Source organism: Castanea sativa, chromosome 11 (assembly GCF_040712315.1).
Source record: "Castanea sativa cultivar Marrone di Chiusa Pesio chromosome 11, ASM4071231v1".
In the NCBI taxonomy this organism is placed as follows: Eukaryota; Viridiplantae; Streptophyta; class Magnoliopsida; order Fagales; family Fagaceae; genus Castanea; species Castanea sativa.
The window spans coordinates 69,717,403-69,735,055 of record NC_134023.1 but is presented as its reverse complement, the minus strand read 5'-3'; the positions used below and the strand labels follow the sequence as shown (position 1 = coordinate 69,735,055).

The window sequence follows — 17,653 nt, the reverse complement described above, 5'->3', positions numbered from 1 at the left end:
TGTTATGTCTACAGATTTGCCATTTATCACATTTTTCATCTAAGTCAAATCACTATGGGGATCATTCTTTATGGTAAAATATAATTTTCAAGCAGCCTGGTTTTATTTAGAAATGTAGCTTGATATTTAGAAAGGAAGATGTTAATATATGTTACCAAAACAATGAACTAACTAATTTTTCTCACTTAGTTGACCGATATTGTTGGTTGATTTGAGCTATAAAAAATAAAAAAGAAGAAGAAAAAGAAATCTTCCACTGACCTGTTTTATTACACCTAATACGCTTTATAGAGATCAAGCATCTATTAATTATTGTTATTGTGATTACAGAAATATTCTAGCCAAGATGATTCCTTTTTTTTTTTGAAACTTTTTTTCTACGGACAGTAGAAGTGGAAGGGAAGGAGCTGCAGCGGTCTCCGCATCCATGGTTGGGAGATTGAAACTTGCAAGCTCTCCATTCTCAACTCCTCCAACCTCCAGTTGTTACTCTCTCTCTCTCTCTCTCTTAGAAATTACTAAACTCAGAGCATAAACTAAACCATTTCATATAATGATTTTGTTGTTGCTGTGTTAATTTTAGCTTGTGCAAATTGAATTTTGCTTCCTCTCTCACTATATCGCTAGCTATATATAGTCGAAAAGCGGTGATCAGTCAGGTTTTCTTGAATGTGATGAAAATGTAGGAGAAGTTTTTGAGTAGTTAAGTGGAAATTGAAAATTGGTAAAGTCTCTTGGCCTTGTCATTATACTAGGAACCTAGGATCATATGCCGCCTTAACTGGGATTCAAAATTTGGCATAAAAAAACAAATGTACATTGGATTTTATTTGATAGAGGTTGAGTGTTTGAGTTAAGGAATCAGCCTCTCCAAAACAAATTGGGAATAAGGCTTATTTGGTGGTAGTTATGGAAAATTGGAGATCTTCATGTTGCCAGAAGAAGTTTGATGATATATGTTTGGGGTTTATGAGTATATGTTACCGCCTAAGTCATGATGGTGTTATGTTATGTGCTTGCAGGTAGGAAGAAAAGCTTCAGACTTCTCAATTGCCAGAGATGGTTTTCGGGGAGAGTTGTTTAATTCTTAAACATGTGGATAGTGGTACCAAAATTCATTTCAATGCATTTGATGCTCTAACTGGCTGGAAGCAGGAGGGGTTATGTCCAGTTAAGGTCCCTGCAGCAGCATAGTGGAAATTCAGAAGGTAAGCTAGGTGTCTGTATGTAATTTCTTTGTTGTGGGCAATTGGGTCTATAAATTTCTTCAAGTATAAGCCTAGAAGGATTACTGCTTTTGTGAACTGTTATATCACCTACTTTATTAGTTTACATGTGGAATTGTTTTTTTTTTTTGGAACCTGATGCATCATTTTAATGCGGGTGCTGCAGGCTTTTGTCATGTACATTTATATAGCCAGCTTTCTACAACAATATGTGCCTTTCTCAAGTGATTCATCAATGGAGGTAACTTAGATACAATATCCTAACCTCCCACTCAAGTGTCCTTTGCCCTTATTTCTTTTTTTTCTTCTTTCACATCTTCAATATGTGAGTGTGATTGATGATTGGCTGTCATTTGATCCTGTCCATTTACATACTAACATCAATTCTTGTTTTACTGTATTTCCCATGCATCAGCACAAGACAAGAAGTGGAGAGTAAATATAGGGCCCCATGTATAAGTGTTGTAGTGCGTCTAATCTCAAAGTACATTGAGATACAGGGATGATTGCTTTCATATAGTTTGCATATAGCCTCAAGACTCCTGTGAAAGGTAAGCCTACTTATCTAAAGTCGTAATGGTTTAACTACTGCTTTTGTATTTTTTGGTATTTTAGATTTGCAACTTTTACTCCTCCTGTCTGATTCTGTTTCTAGGTATAATTTTTGCATGTCCTCTTTTTCCCTCTAAATATCCAATAATACTTCCCCTAGTAATGTGGTAGCTGTTTCACCAGTTCGTATAGCAAACGAGATATGCATTCATCATAGTGCTTCTTATAAGACATTTTTGCTTTATCTATTGAATGGGAAAGGGGAAGGAAGAGGAGGAATTTAATTCCTGCGAACCAAAATAATATGAAACAAATGATTGGAAACTACTTTGTATCTTTTCTGACATATTTGAAAAATGCAGGAGGAAATAGGTCATGAGTGCATTAACCTGCTCACTTCCCAGAGATTGCAATTTCTTTTGGAAGAACAATAGGTATTGCATTTTAATTTCACACTGTATATTTGAGCTTTGATTTGTACGCACTGTAATGACAAATGCCCTCAAATTTGAGACTAATTTTCTTTTATACAAATATATATATGTTCAGCTACTTAATCAGCACCACTTTCTAGGAATGGTATACTCTTTTTATTTCTAAACAAATTTTTTGGATCGACCTTGCTCTTCACCTGTGCGAATCTCTTGAAGTTACCCTTGAAGTATTTTAGACCCCAAACTCTTGCTTCTAAGTAGCTAACATTGCTCTCTTTGTTGGTACCTAAGTCAAGATCCCTATAGTTAAGATAGGCAGCCCTAGGAAACTTTGACACATAAGGCCTCATGTACTTGGAAAGCATTCTTATCCAATGTACATGCTTGTTAGATGCCTTAATCCCATTCACTTCCCACCAAATCAGGTACTGTATGTTGTACAAATTACCTTTCCTGTGTGGAAAAGGTATGTCAGATTCTGAAATCTCTTTCATTTGTCCCCCATAAGGATCCATTATCATAAATACTCTCTCTTCTTTCAAAAACCTTTTCCATATCCCTTCTAGTCCAATATCTGATATGGGTTCCTTGACAAAGTCAGATTTTGCTTTCAAGAAGTCCTTATAGATGGTTTTTCTGTCCAGTAAGACTTCCAAGGGATCACTTGTTTGAAATCCATTCAAAAAAAGGATAGATTGTATCCAATTCATTTCAGTGCAATTTTCAGCTTGAAGTCCCAACTCTGGGAAGCTTTCATTCATCAATGGCATTAGTCTGTCAACTCCTCCAAGAAATAATGAATTGAAGGAAGCTTGGACTGTCTTTTGAGTCCCATTTCCCACATTTTGAATGATGACTCTAATAAAGAGATCTTCATGTAGCTTATCTGATATGTACTGCCACTTGCTGACTAGCTTGGTGGCACCTTGCTCAAGTGTTTTCTTAATATTGAAAGTTGTCACTGTTGGTGGAACTCGAACCAGCTTGATTTTCCAGGAAAGTATGACTCCAAAGCTTGCTCCACCACCCCCTCTGATAGCCCAAAACAAATCCTCTCCCATTGTTTCTCTGTCCATAATTTTTCCATTAGCATCTATTAGGTAAGCATCCAAGACATTATCTGCTGCAAGACCATACTTCCTCAACAAGGTACCTGTTAGAATAATGATCAAACGAAATAAATGTCATTCAAATTTTGAGATAATTCACATGTGAAGGAAGCATTAGAATAATGGTTAAATAATTGGAATCACAATTAATTTCTTAATAGTTTAAATTTATGGGAGACTTACAAAAGCTGCCGCCACTAAAGTGCCCACCTACCCCTACACTGGGGCATAGCCCTGCTGGAAATCCATGGATTCCGCTTCTCTTGGCAATACTATAGTAAAGCTCGCCAAGTGTTGCCCCAGTCTGAACCCAAGCAGTTTCATCTTCAAGATTTATTTCAACTGATCTAAGATTGAAAAGATCAACTAAAGATAAATGGGGTTTTGCAGAGGTAGGATAGTCCTTCATAATCATGGCCTCCACTTCTGACTCTGATTTGTAAGTTGTATTTTTTGCTACAAAGAATGGTTGCTTGGATTTTAGACTCTTGGAAAGGTGTAATGATGAGAAGAGGTTTTGGAGTTGAGAAATTTAACCATCTAGGATTTTGTTGGGACGATTGCAAAAGATGCAAATATAAAGAGGAGTTTGATGTGTAAATAGTCCCCACAAATTTGGTGTAGGGACCAAATTGTGTAGACATGCACTGTATGAAGGTTTGTGGGGTTGGATAGGAAAAGGACGTTGCCCATGATAGTGATATTGAAAGCAAGATCAAAAAAAGAACTATAAGACTCATATCTCTTTTCTCTTCTGTGTGTGGCATTAGGGTCACTGGTATAAGGACTTTTTGTTTAGTGCTGTGTCTGATAGCTTCAGGCTTGCTAGTGTATTTGTGGTGTCACTCTTTTGTTCTCATAAATTGTAATTGTCTTAAGGCTCTATTTTGTTGTATTTTTTGTGTTTATATATGAATGCAGATATGAAACTTGATCATTATAATAGTTATTAATTTTAAAAAAAAATTATATTAAATACTATTGAATATGAAATTTTATCATTATTTATTTCTCTTTGCTAAGATATCATTATGATAGTTATGAATGTCTATCTATACTATTAATAACAAGATTCCCTGTTTGGGTTCAACATTTTGCGTACTAAAATACTCTTATACAAATACTTAAACTCTCTAAAATACCCATATCTTTTATATGGAACTATTAAATATATGGTAACCTTATTATATTTATTCTTTAAATGAAAATTCATCTTGACTATATATTTATTCTTATACTAAAATAGATATTTTTTGCATGAGCTGATATGAATGCTCTTAGAATTGCTTGTTTGATACCATAACATGTTCTGATATTATTTTATTATCACAATAAATTTAATAATTTATTATTTAAGTATTAGTAGAATAGAGATAGGATTTGAATTTGGATTAGTTGTTATTGTTCTTCTATCATGCTAAATCGTGTAACTTGTAGCATACTAATTGGAAATAGGAACTTACTGACAGTAAATATGATTGGGGCAATTCCAAAACTTACGACTTTCTCTTAGATGGTGCTTGATGTCAAGATTGGTTGAGTAGCTGATCTTGTACATATGACAGCATACATGTGTGCATTTATGTGTAGAATTAAGCTTTTTTTGGGGGGGTTGGGGGGAATTGTGGCCCCAATTTCTTCTACTAGAAGAGAATGAAAAAGGAAGTGTGTTTCACCATTTTGGTTGCATAATGGGCAAATATAATTCTATAAATGATCATATTTTCCCTGAGAAAAATCTTGCCTTTAGGACTGGAAATCCTGTGTTTTATCTGACAAATAACTTGGTTACATGAATTAAATAAAGAACATGAAAAATTCTGCTTATGAACAGGGAAGTAATACCCTGGTTGCTTTGATGGAAGACCCAATTCTTGTATCTGCCTCAAATTCATTTAAGGCTATCCCAGAAAGGAAGTTCTCAGTTTATGAAGAGTCTAGCATGGAGGGATTAAGGAAATGGGCAAAGAATGATTGGGTTTATGTGTTCCAATTTGAACATGCAACTATTGAGTATTGGCCCTGCATTTGTTGATGATTGTGTTCCAAAAAAAAAAAAAAACCATAAAGATACTCCCATTTGGAATTTCAGATAGAAAATTGAAAGGTTTTATGAATTGATTACAATGTTGGAAATGTGTTATACAATAGTTGTCGCCAGAAAGATTGCTATAGCGCCATTTAGCATTCTCATTTCCAACTTCCTTCTTTATGTCAGTTTTGTCCCCTTTCATATGATAAGTTTGTTGGCACTGATGAAGCAACAACCTGTGTGTGCCTAGTTATTCACCACATGCAAAATAGAATGTAAGAATTGATCGAATGTTGGTTCTTTGCTTCTGATTCTGTTTTCTTTAAGTGCATGTGTGTGCCTAGTTATTCACCACAAGCAAAATAGAATGTAAGAATTGATCGAATGTTTGTTCTTTGCTTCTGATTCTGTTTTCTTAAGTGCAGGACCTCAGTTGCTCATATGGATTCTCCAAATATTGTGGACATGGGACTCTCCCAGATGTCATCTCGTGTTATTGGTCACAATTTGGATGCTGAGTTGGATGTACTCTCTATTTCTCTATAGTTTTGGCTTCTCAACAATGCCATCTCCTTATTGATCTGAATTATTATTACTCAGATTGAAAATACTGCATAATTAAATGAATGCAGGTGCATCTTGTTGGTGGTTTTGAAGATGTTTCACCAAATGTCTGGCTCAGAATCCTCTATATTATTGTTGATTTTCCAAAGACGTAGTTATCCGAGGGTTAGAATAATTGAAGTTGAGTGTGTTGAACTTTCTGTGCAATATGCTTACTCTAGCACTAGATCATAAAGCCAGCAAAAGTTGGTTGGTGATTCCTTTCCATTGTGTGCGAAAATTGTTGAAAATTTGGGCACATGACCAGAGAATTTTCATGTTCAGAATCTCTCCGTTCTTGGGCATAACACTAGAAGGGATTCCAAAGGGAATGCATACCCCATTTTCAATGGTTTAGTGGTCAACTTCAACTCTATGATCCCTATAATTTAAATATTGTCTGTGTTTAGTGTAAATATTTTCTTTATGTTGTTAAATTATAAACAATTATCATATAAAATTCTAGAATCTTGAATTATCATATAAATCTTACCTTGATTTATTGCTGAAATTTTCTTAAGATCAAGTCTTAAAATAAAAGACACTATAATCTAGGATTGGTTTCTCTCTCTTGACCCTATTTTCTCTTTAACTATTCAGCGTATATGATGGGATAGCTGAATGTCTCTTTTATAGGTAGAGAGAGAGAATCAAATTCCTTGTACATATAATCTTCACTTGCCTATCAAAGTTGGAGAGTTACTTAGGAAACCTACTTCTCCATTAACCAATGTTTAAGGACATGTAATTTCTTATTAAACCCATAACATACATAAAGTTATCAAATTCTACGTTATCAAATAGGACAATTTAGTCTTATATTTAGTTCATGAAAATGAATTGAGACCTGTTTGAAAGAAATAGAGCCTTTTTTTTCAATCTGGGAATATCAAACTTGTATTAGCAAAATGCTAGTTAGATTCTGCTATGAACAAGGTAGTTGAGGAAAAAATTATTTTCCCGATCCATATATACAGCCTTAGCTTCAATCTTGAACTAAAGTTCTTGTGAATGAACTTATTAATTTAAAAAAGTGGGAAATGTCATGTAATAGGCAGCTATTTAGATACTTGGTATATGCATTCTCATATATTCTCTTTGCATTTCTGTGAACTTAATGATTTAGGCCTGTAGTTTTGATGAATTTGCCACATTTGAAGTCTCACTTAGAGAAAAACCCAATTGTACAGAAACAAAAGCCAAAAGATTCATTTGATATGCATTCTGATTTTACTATTGATTTCTAGCAAGTATTACTAGTATGGATCAAAAAGTTTTGGTTCATCAAGAAGCATATATTTATACTACTATATGAGACATATTTTAGTTTGGATCTATTTAATGGCAAGGCAAGGGCATCTAATGACTAGACGAGTTACATGTGCAAGACAGATTCTAGTATGGACTGACTAATGGCATGGCAAGACACATAATCACTAAACCAGTTACTTGTGTGGTCTTTATAGTTTTATGAAATGTTTGCAGACCTTATTGGTTAATGCATGCAGTTGAAGCTTGCAGCTATTTTTCAGGTATAAGCTTCCACTGGATTAGTTACCCCTGCCTGTTTTGATAGAACTTCAAGATGTCCGGATAAGATTGTTAGGAGAATTCAAGTCACCGCATCCTATGAGGACCCCAGTTGGAGTGGCAGGTTGCTTGAGACATATGATACTCAAACTGATCAATTCAGAATTGCTTCATGCTGCTGGTACAATTGTTAGACTACCTACAAACTACAGCTTCTATTTTCTGCATTCAAAGAAAGCACAGGATTCATTGCTTTCCAAAGCAATTCTCTGGTTTTTTTTTAATGCATTTCCTCACTCTTTCCTCCATTTATGTTGATGCTTTAAGCTCTTCTTTCCTTCGATACAGGAGCTTTTGCCAACAATATATTTCTCGGACACTTCAAAGCCTTTCTAATTTTGAAATTCTCCTCAGATGTTCTACTTCTCCTTCTGCTGAGGCCCCAGATTTTGTGTATAATTTAAGAAGGTATAGTCTGATTAAAATAAATCTTGGATTTACAGTTTTTATATTTGTACGTTTTGGGCTTAAGGGGAGAGGAAGGGAATGGGACCTAGTGACCTCTGCTTCATGAGGCATGGTCCCCAGCCAATTGTGCTACCCTTTGGAGTCCTCAGTTAGTCTGTGACATAAGGGTCTTAACTTGTACTTAATAGGCAATAAATTTATGAGCATTACTCAATTTGCATTTTGGATGCCAAATATATGATAGCCATTGACTGGATAGAGAACAAGATAATTTAAGAATAAATAGATATATTGGTTTTTCTTTCTTTAATAAGCCATGACATAGGTTTATGGTATGCTGCTTTGCTTATCTAACAACCCCTGCGCCCCCAACAGAAAGGGAAAAAGAGGGGGTGGCATGTTATAATGCAATATTTTTTCTTACACACACACAAACTGCAATCAAAATGTAATAAAAAGAATAGAAATGAAAATGAGATGCAAAGAGGGATGAAGACTTTTTAAGAAACTTGCAGCACCTATATTTTTGTTTTCTAATCAATTGTTGTTGAAAACTTGCAGCACAAACTGCAATCAAAATCTTATAAAAAAGAAAAGAAAAGAAAATGAGATGCAGAGAGGGATGAAGATATCTTGTGAAAAATGAGATGTATACCCATTTTGTTCAAAACTTGCAGCACATATATCTTGTGAAACAATGATTAGTTAGAAAATAGAAATAGTTTTTGTATTTAGAGTTTATTTTCTAAATTTTCCTTTTCAGGCAATGGGAATATTTTGATTGAACACCCAGATTGGAGAGAAACCTTTCCTAGAAAGCAGCCACGAGTCTTCAAGAGGGCCGGGATGGAAATTTTCATCATTTAAAATTGATTATCTTAGTTGGTTGAAGTTGAAGAACAATAGGTATTGCATTTTGATTTCACACTGTATATTTGAGCTTTGATTTGTATGCACTGTAATGACAAGCGCCCACAAATCTGAGACTAATTTTCTTTTATACAAATATATATGTTCAGCTACTTAATCTGCACCACTTTCTAGAAGGAGTGGTATACTCTGTTCATTTCTGAAGAAATTTTTTGGATCGACCTTGCTCTTCACCTGTGCCAATCTCTTGAAGTTACCCTTGAAGTATTTTAGACCCCAAACTCTTGCTTCTAAGTAGCTAACATTGCTCTCTTTGTTGGTACCTAAATCAAGATCCCTATAGTTAAGATAGGCAGCCCTAGGAAACCTTGACACACAAGGCCTCATGTACGTGTAAAGCATTCTAATCCAATGGAAATGGTTTTTAGATGCCTTAATCCCATTCACTTCCCACCAAACTAGGTATTGTATGTTGTACAAATTACCTTTCCTCTGTGGAAAAGGTATGTCAGATTCTGAAATCTCATTCATTCATCCCCTAGAAGGATCCATTATCATAAATACTCTCCTTCTTTCAAAAACCTTTTCCATATCCCTTCTAGTCCAATATCTGATATGGGTTCCTTGACAAAGTCAGATTTTGCTTTCAAGAAGTCCTTATAGATGTTTTTCTGTCCAGTAAGACTTCTAAAGGATCACTTGTTTGAAATCCATTCAAAAAAAGGATAGATTGTATCCAATTCATTTCAGTGCAATTTTCAGCTTGAAGTCCCAACTCTGGGAAACTTTCATTCATCAATGGCATTTGTCTGTCAACTCCTCCAAGAAATAATGAATTGAAGGAAGCTTGGACTGTCTTTTGAGTCCCATTTCCCACATTTTGAATGATGACTCTAATAAAAAGATCTTCATGTAGCTTATCTGAATTGTTCTGCCACTTGATGACTCCAAAGCTTGCTCCACCACCCCCTCTAATAGCCCAAAACAAATCCTCTCCCATTGCTTTTTGTCCATAATTTTTCCATTAGCATCTATTAGGTAAGCATCCAAGACATTATCTGCTGCAAGGCCATACTTCCTCAACAAGGTACCTATTAGAATAATGATTAAACGAACAAAATGTCATTAAGAACTTGAGATAATTCACACGTGAAGGAATCATTAGAATAATGGTTAAATAATTGAAATCACAATTAATTTTTTAATAGTTTATGTTTATGGGAGAATTACCAAAACCACCGCTGCTAATGTACCCACCTACCCCTACACTGGGGCATAGCCCCGCTGGAAATCCATGGATTCCACTTCTCTTGGCAATACTATAGTAAAGCTCACCAAGTGTTGCCTCAGTCTGAACCCATGTAGTTTCATCTTCAAGATTTATTTCAAGCTGCTTGGATTTCAGACTCTTGGAAAGGTGTAATGATGAGAAGAGGTTATGGTGTTGAGGAATTTAACCATCTAGGATTTTGTTGGGATGATTGCAAAAGATAAGAATATAAGGAAGAGTTTGGTGTGTAAATAGTCTCCACAGATTTGGTGTAGGTACCAAATTGTGTAGACATGCACTGTATGAAGGTTTGTGGGGTTGGATAGGAAAAGGGCAATCCCATGATAGTGATATTGAAAGCAAGATCGAAAAAAGAAGTGTAAGACTCATATCTCTTTTCTCTTCTGTTTGTGGCAATAGGTTCACTGGTATAAGGACTTTTTGTTTAGTGCTCTGTCTAATAGGCTCAGGCTTGCTAGTGTATTTGTTGTGTCACTCTTTTGTTCTCCTAAATTGTAATTGTCTTAAGGCTCTATTTTGTTGTATTTTTTGTGTTTATATATGAATACAAATATGAAGCTTGATCATTATGATAGTTATTAATTAAAAAAAATTATATTAAATACTATTGAATATGAAATTTTATCATTATTTTTTTCTCATTGCGGAGATATCATTGTGATGGTTATATGAATGTCTATTTATACTATTAATAACAAGATTCTCTGTTTGGGTTTCAACATTTTGCGTACTAAAATACCTTCACACAAATACTTAAACTCTCTAAGTTACCCCTATCTTATATATGGAACTATTAAATATATGGTAGCCTTATTATATTTTTTCTTTAAATGAAAATTCATCTATACTATATATTTATTCTTATACAAAAATAGACAGAATTTTTTGCATGAGCTAATGTGAATGCTCTCAGGATTGCTTGTTTGATACCATAACATGTTCTGATATTATTTTATTATCACAATAAATTTAATCATTTATTATTTAAATATTAGTAGAATAGAGATAGGATTTGAATTTGGATTAGTTATTACTGTTCTTCTATCATGCTAAATCGTGTAACTTGTAGCATACTAATTGGAAAAAGGAACTTACTGACGGTAAATGTGATTGGGGCAATTCCAAAACTTACAACTTTCTCTTAGATGGTGCTTGATGTCAAGATTGGTTGAGTAGCTGAACTTGTACATATGACAGCATACATGTGTGCATTTCTGTGTAAAATTAAGGTTTTTTGTGGGGGTGGGGGGGGGGGAATTGTGGCACCAATTTCTTCTACTAGAAGAGAATGAAAAGGAAGTGTGTGTGTGTGTGCGCGCGCGCGTGTGTGTTTCACTATTTTGGTTGCATAATGGGGAAATATAGATCTGTAAATGATCACATTTTCCCTGAGAAAAATATTGCCTTGAGGACTGTAAATCCTGGGTTTTATCTGACAAATAACTTAGTTATTTGAATTAAGTAAAGAACAAGAAAAATTCTGCTTATGAACAGGGAAGTAATACCCTGGTTGCTTTGATGGAAGACCCAATTCTGGCATCTGCCTCAAATTCATTCAAGGCTATCCCAGAGAGGAAGTTCTCAGTTTATGAACAGTCTAGCGTGGAGGGATCGAGTAAATGGACAAAGAATAATTGGGCTCACGAGTTCCAACTTGAATATGCTACTATTGGCCCTGCATTTGTTGATGTGTGTTCCAAAAAGAAAAACACCATTAAGATACTACCATTTGGAATTTCATATATAAAATTGTAAGGTTTTATGAATTGATTACAATGTTGGAAATGTTGTCAACTTGTTATACAATAGTTGTCATTAGACAGATTACTATAGCGCTATTTAGCATTCTCATTTCCAACTTCCTTCTTAACGTCAGTTTTTTTCTGTTTCATATGATAAGTTTGTTGGCACTGATGAAGGTTCAACCTGTGTGTGCCTAGTTATTCACAACAAGCAAAATGGAATGTAAGAATTGATTGAATGTTGGTTCTTTGCTTCTAATTCTGTTTTCTTAAGTGCAAGAACTCAGTTGTTCATATGGATTCTCAAAATATTGTGGACATGGGACTCTCCCAGATGTCATCTCCGTTATTGGTCACAATTTGGATGCTGAGTTGGATGTACTCTCTATTTCTCTATAGTTTTGGCTTCTCAACAATGCCATCTTCTTATTGATCTGAATTACTATTACTCGATTGAAAAGACTGCATAATTAAATGAATGTAGGTGCATCTTGTTGGTGGTTTTGAAGATGTTTCACCAAATGTCTGGCTCAAGATCCTCTATATTATTGTTGATTTTTTGAAGATGTATTTATTTGAGGATTAGAATAATTGAAGTTGACTATGTTGAACTTTCTGTGCAATATGCTTACTCTGGCACTAGATCAGAAAGCTGGCACAGTTGGATGGTCATTCCTCTTTGTTGTGTGCTAAAATTATTGAAAATTTGTGCACAAGACCAGAGAATTTTCATGTTCAGAATCTCTCTGTTCTTGGGCATAACACTAGAAGGGATTCTGAAGGTCAAGTCTTAATATAAAAGACACTATAATCTAAGATTGGTTTCTCTCTCTTGACCCTCTTTTCTCTTTGACTATTCAATGTATATGATGGGATGACTGAATGTCTCTTTTATAGGTAGAGAGGGGATTAAATTCCTTGTACATATAACCTTCACTAGCCTATCAAAGTTGGAGTTATTTAGGAAACCTACTTCTCCATTAACCAATGTAGCTTCTTATTAAACCCATAACATACATGAAGCTATCAAATGGGACAATTTAGTCTTACATTTAGTTCATGCAAATGAATTAAGACCTGCTTGAAAGAAATAGAGCCTTTTTTTCAATCTGGGAATATCAAACTTGTATTAGCAAAATGCTAGTTAGTTTCTGCTGTGAACAAGGTAGTTGAGGAAAAAATTAATTTCCCGGCCTATATATACAGCCTTAGCTTCAATCTTGAACTAAAGTTATTGTGAGTGAACTCTTTAATTTAAAAATGTAGGAAATGTCATGTAATAGGCAGCTATTTAGATACTTGGTATATGCACTCTCATATATTCTCTTTGCACTTCTATAAACTTAATGATTTAAGCCTGTAGTTCTGATGAATTTGCCACATTTGAAGTCTAAGTTAGACAAAAACCCAATTGTACAGAGACAAAGCCAAAATATTTATTTGATATGCACTCTGATTTTAGTATTGATTTCTAGCAAGTATTACTAGTATGGATCAAATAGTTTTGGTTCATCAAGAAGCATATATTTATACTACTATATGATACATATTTTAGTTTGGATCTATTTAATGGCATGACTAGTTACATGTGCAAGACAGATTAGTACGGACTGACTAATGGCATGGCAAGACACATAATCAATAAACAAGTTACTTGTGTGGTCTTTATAGTTTTATGAAATGTTTGCAGACCTTATTGGTTAATGCATGCAGTTGAAGCTTGCAGCCATGTTCTAAAATATTGATTTTAATCTTTTCAAAAAATTTTCAGGTATAAGCTTTCACTGGATTAGTTACCCCTGCCTGTTTTGATAGAACTTCAAGATGTCCGGATGAGATTGTTAGGACTTGGGAGAATTCGAGTCACTGCATCCTATGAGGACCCCAGTTGGAGTGGCAAGATGCTTGAGACATATAATACTCAAACTGATCAATTCAGAATTGCTTCATGTTGCTGGTACAATTGTTAAACTACCTACAAAGTACAACTTCTATCATCTGCATTCAAAGAAAGCACAGGATTCATTGCTTTCCAAAGCAATTCTCTGGTTTTAAAAAAAATGTATTTCCTCACTCTTCCCTCCATTTATGTTGACGCTTTGAGCTCTTCTTTCCTTCGATACAGGAGCTTTCACCAAAAATATATTTCTCAGAACTTCAAAGCCTTTGTAATTTTGAAATTCTCCTCAGATGTTCAACTTCTTCTGCTGAGGCCCCAGATTTTGTGTATAATTTAAGTTGGTATAGTTTGATTAAATTAAATCTTGGATTTGCAGTTTTTTTATTCGTACGTTTTGGGCTTAAGGGGAAGGGGAAGGGAATGGAACCCAGTGACCTCTGCTTCAGGAGGCATGGTCCCCAGCCAATTGTGCTACGCTTTGGAGTCCTCAGTTGGTCTGTGACATAAGCGTCTTAACTACTACTTAATAGGCAATAACTTTATGAGCATTACACAATTTGCATTTTGGATGCCAATATATGATAGCCATTGACTGGAATTTAAATAAGTATATTGGTTTTTGTGTCTTTAATAACAACACCTGCGCCCTCAACAGAAAGGGAAAAAAAGGGGGGTGGCATGTATAATGCAATATTTTTTCTTACACACACAAACTGCAATCAAAATGTACTAAAGAATAGAAATGAAAATGATCGCAAAGAGGAACGAAGAACTTGCAGCACCTATATTCTTGTTTTCTAATCAATTGTTGTTAAAAACTTGCAGTACAAACTGCAATCAAAATCTTATAAAAAGATTAGAAAAGAAAATGAGATGCAAAGAGGGATGAAGATATCTTGTGAAAAATGAGATGTATACCCATTTTGTTGGAAACTTGCAGCACATATATCTTGTGAAACAATGATTGGTTAGAAAATAGAAATAGTTTTTGTATTTATAATTTATTTTCTAAATTTTCCTCTTCAAGCAACGGAATATCTGATATAACACCCAGATTGGAGAGAAACCTTTCCTAGAAAGCTGCCACTAGTCTTCGAGAGGGCCAGGACAGAAAATGGGAAAGGTGCTGGAAAATGGAAAGCAGTCAAGTTCCCCGCGGTTTACAACCTTTTTTTTTTAGATATACTATCACAAAAAGTTGTTCATAAAGGTTGTGCCAAGAACCTCATAACCTTTATGAAAAACTCCATATGAATATTTCCAGTTTGGGTCGAAATCATAGTGATTCTTCCAGGCACCTGAGAAATTTGCATGTCTTTTGTTTGAAGATGACAAAATACAGTGACAATTCTGTTAGTTGCACAAAATCTAATCTGAACTTTCATCATGTACTAGATTAAATAAATTGGTGCACTATTTTCTGAGGCTGCCAAACTGTATACGAAAATCATTCAGTACATTGATCTAATATGTGACTGGTATGTGACATCAAATATGGAAAATTCATAAGACGTTTTATATGAGCTAAGACATTATGATTACATAATTGCATAATAGAATATACAAAGGAGTGGAGTGAATAAAAGAGAAGACCTTTTTCTAGAATCACAAAATACAAATTAAGGCCTAAAATAAACTAGTACCAAAAAAAGGTCACAAAATACAAACTAATGCCTAAAATAAGTTATTACCAAAGGTCAGAAGAAGACATCATCTCAACCCAACTATTTACTCGAAGTTCGTCTTGCAAGGATTTCCTTTTGGAGTTCAAGATAAAACAGTTTTTGTGATTCGGACATGGCACTTGTATCAACCATCATAATTCTCTCATCCTCCTTAATTCTTTCAATACGAAGCCTTTCCTTTTCAATATTAATTCTTTCATTCTCCCTCAACTCTTCCAAGCGAAATTTTTCCGTTTTGATACGAAGAACCTCTTTTTCTTGTACACTCGATTCTTCGAGAAACTTCATTTTCTTTTTCAGATATTCCGCGACTTCTTTGTCAGTATCTTTTCTCTTTCGATTGGGCTTTTCAGCTTTCCTAACTATCGGTCTCTGAAAATCCATAGTGTCATCAAGCAAGACATCATCCCTCCCGGCTTGATCTTGATCTATTGAATCCGGAGTTTGAGGTAATTCTTTTCTCAAACTTTCCCTAGGCTTATTAAGTGTCCACTTTGGTAAATTCTTCAACAAGAGCCAACAATGTTCGAATTGAAAATTGCACTTGTATATTTCTTTAAACAAGTCCTTGGCATCAATCTAAAAAAACATCAAAAAAACTATTAACCAATTGACATTTTCTTCAAAGCATTGCAATATAACACAACACAATTGATACCTTCATTTGTTCAGCAGTAGCATTTGGATTCTTTGCTTCAACTTTAGCAAACACCTCACAAAACTTACTCGTCTCCCTATTAATCACTCCCCATCGACTCGTTAGGGACACAACAGTCCGCGTAGAGTCCTTCTTGTGATCATGGAAGTACTTGGCGATTTTCGTATAAAATGGTGCTTTGTTGTTTTGGTCATTATCATTATTATTATTACCATGATGCACGGCATCGACGCTAGTATTAAGCCATGCCAACACAAGAAGCTTGTCTTCCTCTACACTAAAATTGCCACCCCGCTTTGACTTCTTAGCAGGAGTGACAATTTCAGCCTCCGATGGAGAATCTTGTACAGACATTATTATTGGATTTGGATTTTGAATTTGTGGGCTACCTAAAATCTAATCAAAACCAACAAAGAGTAAATTTTTCATTAATTACGTATAGAACATACAAAACATTGAAGAAACAAAAAAAATTGGGATGAATTTGAATTAACAACAGAATTAGGGGAAAGTTTTCTACTATTCATGATAATAATGATAATAATCCATAGTTAAACTGAAATGAAGAAGAAGAAGAAGATGACAGAGATAAGTTTTTACCGTTGAATCGGCGAGAATGGAAGCTGCGATGAGGGCAGAGAGAATCGGAGAAACCCTAGAAACCTGCTGATGTGTGAAGAGAAGACGGTGAGAAAAAAAAATGATTTACCTGTTACTGTTGTATTACTATTATGTATAAATTAGGGGGACTTTAATTACCTTTTTACCCTTTAGGGCTTAGAGCATTTGTCCCAATTATATAAGTTTGCATTATCTAGAATTGTAATTGTAAAAATATTTATAATTGTGCTAGAGTACTATTGTTAGTATTTTATATATAAGATGGTTTTGTAGCAAGATGATATTTTTTTAAAATAATATTTTATGGATCAAGTTTAGCTATAAAATTCTTTTTTGAGAAAGAAGTTTAGTTACAAAATTGGTTGTAGCATTACTTTACTTAATATTTTTTTATTGGAGGTAAATTTTGACAAATTTACCATTGAATTACATTTTTTTTCTTATAATCTTCATGCTTGCAAAATTTCTAAGAAATTAAAGATCAATAGTTATGTTATCAATAAATTGTTTGAATTGTAAGTTTTTGTAGTTTAAAATTATGCATAGAATATAAGTTTATAAATTATATAGTAAATAATATCTGATTGACGCAAAATTTGACACGTGTATTAAGAGCGTAAAGAACATGCAATTCAACGGTTAGATTTTTAAAATATGTAGTAATATTTATTTTATTTAGTAAGATTATAGTTTTATGTTATAACTAATTTTGTAGCTAAACTTTCTCTCCAACGAGATAATAGAGAGCACTACTATACTTTCATCTCAAATTCCATCTATCACCAACACAATATATCTAGAGAGAGGAGAACGAGATGATAGAGGCCACTCCTTTACTTTCATCTTAGTTAACAAGATAAAGCACCTATCTCACAGATTTCCAAGAAGTCAAAATCATCTGGAACTCCTATCATTGTTTCTTACTTCCCCCC

The 17,653-nt window shown here is 34.3% G+C and overlaps 3 protein-coding genes and 1 pseudogene across 6 annotated transcripts; 1 reads left to right on the top strand and 3 right to left on the bottom strand.

Annotated features, from left to right (window-relative positions):
• Positions 1-1,388: 1,388 nt before the first annotated feature.
• Positions 1,389-14,139, top strand: LOC142615696 (protein N-terminal asparagine amidohydrolase-like). Of its 4 annotated transcripts, XM_075788456.1 has the most exons (10): positions 1,389-1,467; positions 1,642-1,777; positions 2,141-2,212; positions 5,779-5,878; positions 5,986-6,097; positions 6,242-6,316; positions 7,489-7,667; positions 7,835-7,954; positions 8,718-8,860; positions 13,629-14,139. In XM_075788456.1, exons 3-5 carry the CDS (start codon positions 2,154-2,156, stop codon positions 6,070-6,072), a joined length of 246 nt encoding a protein of 81 aa, XP_075644571.1. In that variant the 5' UTR covers positions 1,389-1,467; positions 1,642-1,777; positions 2,141-2,153; the 3' UTR covers positions 6,073-6,097; positions 6,242-6,316; positions 7,489-7,667; positions 7,835-7,954; positions 8,718-8,860; positions 13,629-14,139. The 4 variants fall into 4 exon arrangements, with proteins under 4 accessions (XP_075644571.1, XP_075644572.1, XP_075644570.1 ...); XM_075788457.1 differs by lacking the exon at positions 6,242-6,316 and having other exon boundaries at positions 5,986-6,098; XM_075788455.1 differs by having other exon boundaries at positions 5,986-6,308.
• LOC142615695 (berberine bridge enzyme-like 22) lies at positions 2,272-4,061 on the bottom strand. The gene is given in 3 exon segments (XM_075788453.1): positions 2,272-3,365; positions 3,505-3,691; positions 3,693-4,061. Coding segments are annotated over 3 exon segments (1,590 nt in total). The 3' UTR covers positions 2,272-2,331.
• LOC142617048 (berberine bridge enzyme-like 22) lies at positions 8,978-10,437 on the bottom strand (annotated as a pseudogene).
• Positions 14,140-15,250: 1,111 nt separating the features above from the next.
• On the bottom strand, positions 15,251-16,837 carry LOC142615071 (uncharacterized). The gene is made up of 3 exons (XM_075787750.1): positions 16,701-16,837; positions 16,101-16,496; positions 15,251-16,021 (listed from the first exon to the last, which is right to left on the bottom strand). Exons 2-3 carry the CDS (start codon positions 16,452-16,454, stop codon positions 15,482-15,484), a joined length of 894 nt encoding a protein of 297 aa, XP_075643865.1. The 5' UTR covers positions 16,455-16,496; positions 16,701-16,837; the 3' UTR covers positions 15,251-15,481.
• Between the last annotated feature and the right edge of the window lie 816 nt (positions 16,838-17,653).

Excerpts from the sequence above, each read along its gene's own strand:
- LOC142615696 (XM_075788456.1), top strand. The coding sequence starts at position 2,154 with ATGAGTGCATTAACCTGCTCACTTCCCAGAGATTGCAATTTCTTTTGG. Across the intron at positions 2,213-5,778 it reads TTCTTTTGGAAGAACAATAG|GACCTCAGTTGCTCATATGG; the intron begins GTATTGCATTTT and ends TCTTAAGTGCAG. Across the intron at positions 5,879-5,985 it reads ATTTGGATGCTGAGTTGGAT|GTGCATCTTGTTGGTGGTTT; the intron begins GTACTCTCTATT and ends AAATGAATGCAG.
- LOC142615071 (XM_075787750.1), bottom strand. The coding sequence starts at position 16,454 with ATGTCTGTACAAGATTCTCCATCGGAGGCTGAAATTGTCACTCCTGCT. Across the intron at positions 16,022-16,100 it reads CTACTGCTGAACAAATGAAG|ATTGATGCCAAGGACTTGTT; the intron begins GTATCAATTGTG and ends ATGTTTTTTTAG.